The sequence below is a fragment of the Sceloporus occidentalis genome, unplaced genomic scaffold, assembly GCF_023333645.1.
Source record: "Sceloporus occidentalis isolate IW3139 unplaced genomic scaffold, rSceOcc1.0.p SCAF_198, whole genome shotgun sequence".
NCBI classification, from domain to species: Eukaryota; Metazoa; Chordata; class Lepidosauria; order Squamata; family Phrynosomatidae; genus Sceloporus; species Sceloporus occidentalis.
The window spans coordinates 1,453,911-1,461,387 of record NW_028317178.1 but is presented as its reverse complement, the minus strand read 5'-3'; the positions used below and the strand labels follow the sequence as shown (position 1 = coordinate 1,461,387).

Here is a 7,477-nt window from a genome sequence, read left to right as displayed (position 1 = left end):
CCTGAACAAAAAGAGTATTATTGTCGTTGGGATGAATTTCTCCTCACTGGAAATCATAGATGGAGTCGTCTGCTGGTGAACATTTCTCAGTCACCTTGTAGACCATTACAAATATAAGAAACAGGTTTGTTTGGAACCTGGGACACCAGGGTCCAACTATGGGCCTAACTGAGCTTTAGCCCAACACAAGTTCCAACTTGGAAAATGCCATTTTATTTATTTCTCTAGAACAGGTATTTTGAAGAACGTAGATGACCTTCAGATCTTATTGGGTGCCAACTACTTGAAAGACGGTTTTTGGGGAATTTGGGGGACAATTAATTACGTCTCAACACTTTACTCCTTCATGGCTCTCGGAACCCAAATGGTGGCTTCAGAAGAAGCTTGAATTAGACTATCAGTAAATTAAACCTTCAGGAGCTCGGAAAGGACAGGTCTCGACCAAAACACAGACTACCTTTCTTGGAAATATTTCTTCTCACCAATCCTGCATATAATATATTCAGATATTTCCCTCACGATGCACTAGTTTTTTTATTTTTATAAAATATCTTTTCGAATACGAAGATGACGTTTTGCGGTTCTGGTTGCCATTGTGGCCACTGACCTCGGGGCTTAAAAGAAAATAATAATCAGCCAATAATAGGTGCTCCAGAACCATGGACCCTTCTTAGACGTTACATTGATATGCCCACCCAGACGCATGTAAACATAAAGCAGGTAACAACCACTCAACGTCAGAAGCCCGTCAGATCAAAGAGGACCACGGTTTTCCTAGAGTCCTAGGTAGTCCTAGAAAGTCCTTTATGGTCTTTCATATTTTCAAACATTACCAATGCGAGATGCTTAAATGATACATTTTCTTGAAATAAGCTTTGCGGTCCAAATTATATTTTAACAGCTTGAAAACAGGAACAATAAGTGCAACGAATAATCTCAGCATCTCTGTATGCTTTTCCTCAACAATATTAAAAAAGCGAGCTCAAAAATTAATCTGAGCCACGGAAAAAGTCAGGAATAAGCCACGCCCCTGGCCCCGCCTCTATCGGCGCCATTGTAAAAGTTCCCCCTTTTAGGTCTTATGTAATGCTGGAAGGTATGCCTATGTATCCCATGGACAAGTAACGCCTATTTGTCATATACTAAATATCCAATACACTAACGTCCTACGCACTTAGATATTTCCGTCGGGATTAAATGTCATTTGGTTGGAACCGGGCTGTTGAATGTAGAGATTTTATGGCTGCTATCCTCGGCGGACACAACTGAAAGCACACACACCTGCACGTAGTCTCGATTCTCCTTCTCTTGGAGTTGTCTTCACTTCACACTTCTTCTTGTTTTTTTTCCCCCCTTCGGCCTAAAGCTGACTCCTTCTAGATGTCTGGGCTCTGACTCAGGCAAATCTTACTTTTGCTTCTATTTTTGATCTCGGTTAATTTAATCCTTGGGCGCTCTCCTTTCGCTCGCCCTTCCCTCTTTGCCAGGAAGGAACCGAGGCTCTGGGCACGAAGGGGCCAGGTTTGTCCTTTAAAAAAATAATTCTGTTTAAACCAAACCTGAAGAACAATTTAGAGGTGGATATGGTATGAACCTTCTACCTCTAGTCCTGGACACAGACATAATAGATAATCATGACGTGTTCCTACCAACTTTTTTTGTTCGGATGGACCACCCACCTCAAGTGTCCCATTTTGCCCAAGGTGACTGGGATAGCGCGCACATGCGTTTAGATGTGGATACACAGAGTGGTGACACAGCAGAGGTGCTTTGAGCAGCTGGCAGTGAACATGGCCAGGTACCTGCCTCACTTTTGAAGCAGAAGGCCAGGATATGACATCATATTCCACCATCGTGCTTCAATACATCACACGGGGACTGGTGGTATATGGCAGGATGACTGTCCTGCCCCTGGTCCCCCACCTGGCCAGAAGTCCTGCCGCGTCCATGTCTGAAGCCATCTCTGGGTATAGTTCTAACAGGTGACTAAAGGGAGTGCTGGCGACCCTACCATCTGCCTCAATCTGACTAGCTGGTGCACTTTGAGGGATCCTCGTTTTGACATGGAGAGCCTCCTTCCGCTCCAGACTGCAGTATGTGGTGCAATCCCTCCTCTCTTATTGGCTGTCTCTTATAGAAACTTTGTATAGAAAGCCCTGCAGTGCCAAAAGGCAGCTCCTACACAAAAAGTACCCACCAGCAGGTAAAGTTTTTAGCACAGGGGCCCACTGAGGTGTTGGAGACCTTACTGTCTTGCGAGGTCTGCCCAGTCCTAGTTGCGTTCCCTGAACCCATCTCCCCTTTTATCATTCCGTCTTGTGGTTGCCAGCTGTCCAGTTTTTTTGTGGTCAGTCCTGGTATAAGAGCCTGGGTCCTACAGCTGTCCTCCCCTGTGTGTTGCGTCCTTCTAGTGGCAAAACAGGAAGAGTACATGTTGTGGGGCGCAGGAGATTGTTGGTATTTGTCTGCTAGTGATGCTACACCGTGGAGGGCCATTCAGGTACACATGGCTGCCCCCAGTAAGGCGAGCATTTGGGAAGCTGGGAGATCAGTTTCACCCTTTTTTTGCTTAGAGGGTTAATAAGGGAATGCGTTAAAACCTCCGCCTGAGCCGTGCCAGGTCATGGTGGGCAGTTGCACATAACTCCACTAATCCTCCTCGGGACACAACAGGGACAGAGTGTCCGAGCGTCTTCGTTACCTAGGATGAGACAAACCTTCCGACTAGCCGTGGTCTTCTATCTGTGTCGAGTGACTGCTGCCACCTAGTGGTGGAAAGGTTTTTTACCGCACACTCACGTTTAGAGACTGATACGAAGAGCTTACATCACACATAACTATCTCATATTCTAATTGAGATGGAAGAGGATCCCCTACAGGGGGAACCCATTGTTCCCCAGCATCGTATCGCCTTCACCACTAATCTATCATCTCCTTTACTAAAACACATCCGTAATTCCCAGAATTCTTTGCTCAAGCAGAATGGCAGGTCATTCCGGGGCATCACAAACTTTATCATTAATCGCCAGACAATGTTAGTGGCCCACCAGGAGAAAGGATGTGTCGGACTTTGCTTCATCCTGCCCGCTTTGTGCTGTCACCAAACCTCCTTGAAGATTGCTATAGGGTCTACTACAACTTCATTTCACGATTTTGGAGAGCATTCTGCACGACACTGGGTATTGAGTTATCCTTTTCAACCGCCTACCGTGACCAATGGAGCAGCTGAGCCAGCTAATCGAGCACTAGAACTATACCTACAAGCCTGTGTCAACGAGACGCAAGATAATTGGTAAAATTTACTCTCACTTGCGGAATTTGATAAGAACAATTCACTGCAGGAATCCCCCCGTATGTCCCTCTTCTGTTGTGTATGTTGCCTGACCACCCTTCCTACTGCCTGCCTGCCCTGAACTGTGTGCTCCCGACTACTCTTTTGCCTGACCCGCGTTTATCCTTTATTGGCTCCTGACTTCGGCTTGGTTCCTGACCACTGTGGGGTTCTGACTCTTCTGCCCTATACCCGCGTACCACATCCCGCTCCATCAGTAGCTGTGTCACCTGTCGACCATTAGGGGGGCAGCCTTCTCCAGTTCCTGCAGTGAGGATCCACTTCTAGATCTTCTAGAATTCTACACCCTGCTTGTGCCAGGTGTTATGGAGTTATTATGCAAATACCATGACTGTTTGTTTATGGTAGTATTGCATTGCCTTGTACTTCCTGTTTTCCTGTTCCAACCTCTGACCTGCTAGCCGGCGATCAGGCACTGTACCTGCGGGTCCCGGTGTCTCCCCTCTTGCTCCGCCCAGGAGCAAAACGGAGTCACGTGATGTGACGTCACTTCCCGTGACTCCGCCTTGTTCCTGGGGCGGAGCAAGAGAAGAGACGCTGTGAGGGAGCAACTCAAGGGCAGACGTGCGGGATTGAGCGGGAAATCTGCAGTTCAGGTAAGGAGGTGGGCTTGATTGGCCACAAAGGTGGCGGGAGCGGGCGGGAGTGGAACACCCACATTATGGGAGCGGGCGGGATTGGGCAAAAAATCAGCGGGAGCTGGATTAAAAAATCCGTCCCGCGCGGAGCTAACTGACAGACGTATGAAAGTTATGGGCCAGGACAGACGGCAGACCGACAGCATAAACATTGCAATGCAGCGACACCACATAAACAAACAGTCACAGTATTTGCATAATGACTCCATAACACCAGGCTCGTGGATACATCAGATCCCTTGTGCTGCTGTTTCAACTTGCAGCCTCTAGTGGCCCCCCGCGACCCGGAGGATTCGGGTGTTGCGTTTCTCGGGTCGAACCCAGTAATGGTGATAACTAAGACGCTGTTAAGAAGAATCATTCGCCAGTCTCAGGTACTCTTTACAACAATATCAGTGTTTATTGGATAATATCTTTTAACAAGGACCAATCACAGCTGTACGCAGACAGGTGGTCTCTGGAATGGACCCCCAACACAAGTTTCAAAGGCTTTTTATCAGCCAATCATTTACACTTTTGATACAGACCTCACAGCAACGCAGACGACGGACTTTTTGGGTAGAGATCCCACCTCCGGTATCTATTTACTATTTAAATCTATTAAAAAAAACCTTAGCCCGTTAACCATTTCCTTACCTAACGCTATTACTACAAATAAAAGCATATTGAATAACTGATTATAAAAGCTGAATATAAAAATGTGTCGCTCTATTCTATCGGCACGCAGTGAAATACTTTGGAATCCTTCAAAAAACTGACTCCCGACACACATTAAAGAAACAAGCAATACGAGGCGCTCTGTTAACTCTTTAAACACCGTTCTATGGGTTTATATAACGTATAGAACTGTAACAATCACGCTTACTAAGAAATTGGGGCCAAATGCAATAAAAAAAGTTTTTAACAGTCGATATCGCAAGAAATCCATCCCATCATCCAATTCATTTCATTGGCCCCATTGAATTATATATTATGGAAACTAAATATAAAAGGGGCCGCTCATAACTAACGTTTATATTTTACTTTCTACCAAATAAAATCCTTCCTGCTTCTTTCTGTGTAACGTCTTAGAATGAAATAAATCCCCAGAGTTAATCTTAAAAATTTATATTTAGTTATTTATAACTTGGAGATAGATTTGGAGATGGGGAGTTAAATAGCTCTGGTGCAGGAGGGGTTATTAAGTTGCTTTGTAACCAATCAGATTTCCCTTCTCTGAGCTGTCACTGGTTGCCAGGCAGATCGGTTACATAGCGATCATTAATCCCAGCTCCGGATCCTCACCCAGGAGTTATCCTCTACCCAGATCGCAGCGTGAAGCGGCTCAGTGAAGGTGGCAGTGAAGGTGTGTAAGTGTCTGACTGGGTCACACAGCTCATAAAAGGACAGCCGCCCGGCCTCATAGTCCAGGAATATCCCCAACCTCTGACAGGACGGGCGGTGAGATAACAGGATTACTTTACTGTCATGTATCTCTGAATACTGATCATCCAACCACATCCACAAACCCCAGGACTTCTTATTATATCCAATCACTGACTGATCTCCTCTCCTGTCTATACTGGGATAGGCCATCCCCACAACCCATTCCCCTGATTTACTGCCCTCCACTTCCCAGTAATGTCTCCCTGAGGAGAGGCTCCTGGTGCTTAAAACCTGAGCACAATCCTGAAATCTCTCTGGTGTTTCTGGGTAAATCTGGTTTATTTCTGACCAGGATACAGTTTTGAAGTCACCTGATACATCTACACGATTACCAGCCGTGCTTACATCCAGTAATATGTCTGAAGCCTGAGGAGCATCGAGACGTCTCTTTGCACCGATCACAATACCAGCTAAACCTGTGTGTAAAATCACTGAGATCAGACCCTCATCCAGATCATCAATGTCTCTGTCCTCGGTATCCTCTTCATCCTCATCACTCTCAATATCTTCCTCCTCAGTATCCTCTTCATCCTCATCACTCTCAATATCTCCCTCCTCAGGATCACGAAAGTCAGTTCTGTCTGATTCCAGTTCCTGTAAGAAAGTTATTGGGTCAGTCATGTTGCACAGCTCCTCGATGTCTTGTATCTTCCTGGACAGTCCCTCCTTCTTTATTTCCAGCTGCTGGATTAGATCTGAGACTCGAAGTAAGACCTGCTCTTCCTGCCGGGAGATCTCACTCAGGACTCTATTCTCTAGAGCTTCCAGCTGTCCCCTGATGTCTCTAATCAGGGCAGCGACTCGCTCTGTTACTGCAGCTGCTTTTTCTCGCACTTCTCTCCTGCGCTCCTGCAGACTCTCGACTCGTATCTCTGTCTCCTCTCGCGTTGAGGTCAGTTTCTGGAGAAGTTTTCTCAGTTTCTCCTTCTTCTTCTCAGAGGCTTCATTCAGAGTCTCCACCTGGTGTCCCCTGTGCTCTCCGACCACCCTGCAGTACACAAAGATACAGACAGCATCCTCGGTGCAGTAATATTTAAGGATCTCCCGGTGGACGGAGCATTTTCTGCTCTCCAGTGAAGCGGTGGGTTCCGTTAGAACATGTTCCGGGGACTTGCTGTGTTTCTGTAAGTGTTTCTCGCACAGAGAAGCTTCACACAGCAGACAGGTTTTAGCAGCAGGTACAGGAGAGTCACAGTAAGTACAGGAGACCCCAACGTCCTCCTGCGCTGGGTGAGTAGATAGGAAAGTCTCTATTATGTTACAGAGCTTCCTGGTCTTCTCCATCACAAGACGTTCCTGATACTCTGCTCTGCACTCAGGACACGAATCAACTCCAGATCCTTCCTGGGTGTCCAGCGCGTTCCCAATACAGACCCGGCAGAAGCTGTGTCCGCATGTCAGGGTTACGGGATCGGTGTAAACGCTCAGGCAGACGGAGCAGGTCAGCTCCTCTCTCAGACCAGCGGACGCCATCACTGAACACAGGAGCAAGAAACGAAACTGAGATTGTCTAGTTTCTCAGAAAGCAGAGAGAAAATTTTAGAACAAATTCCTTATATAGGGTGCGGACAGTTTATCTCACCTGTTCGTATTAACCCTGTAGGGTGTAACTTTTGGGTTATGCAAAACCAACTCTTCGTTCCGTAATAAACTGAAACAGACGTGGCAGTAATAAAAAACATTTTTTCTAACCTTTTATACCTTATCTTAAAAGGGTCGGGCCTTATCTGCGCAAGTGGGCTGTTTTAAACATGTTGTCATGCCCCTCTCACCCTTACCTGCTCCCCCCTGCTGTCCTCCATTACTGCATGCCATGCAAAAGCTCCGCGATCGCGCAGTAGGCCAAAGCCGCGGTCTGTAGTAGCAACATCTTCCCCCGATCGCGGTAGTGCGGTAGGCCGAAACCGCGGCCTAAAGTTGCAGCAAACCCCAGCTTGCTCAAGCATCAACACAATGCGGTACACCTGTAGCAGGGTGGGAACACCTGTAATCCCCATTAAGCATCCACCAGTGAAGGCCACATACAACACTAATGAACCAGGTGCTATGGATTTACCCCTGC

General features: G+C 46.8%; 1 protein-coding gene across 1 annotated transcript; it reads right to left on the bottom strand.

The window, feature by feature from the left end:
- Positions 1-5,250: 5,250 nt before the first annotated feature.
- On the bottom strand, positions 5,251-6,888 carry LOC149278214 (E3 ubiquitin/ISG15 ligase TRIM25-like). The gene is made up of 2 exons (XM_089502241.1): positions 5,955-6,888; positions 5,251-5,897 (listed from the first exon to the last, which is right to left on the bottom strand). The coding sequence occupies exons 1-2, from the start codon at positions 6,886-6,888 to the stop codon at positions 5,251-5,253; spliced, it is 1,581 nt and encodes a 526-aa protein (XP_089358367.1).
- Between the last annotated feature and the right edge of the window lie 589 nt (positions 6,889-7,477).

What these genes read in the sequence shown, in the direction of transcription:
- LOC149278214 (XM_089502241.1), bottom strand. Translation starts at nt 6,888, where the DNA reads ATGGCGTCCGCTGGTCTGAGAGAGGAGCTGACCTGCTCCGTCTGCCTG. An exon ending in TGAGGAGGGAGATATTGAGA is followed by an intron (nt 5,898 to 5,954) that starts GTGATGAGGATG and finishes ATGAGGATGAAG; the next exon opens with AGGATACCGAGGACAGAGAC.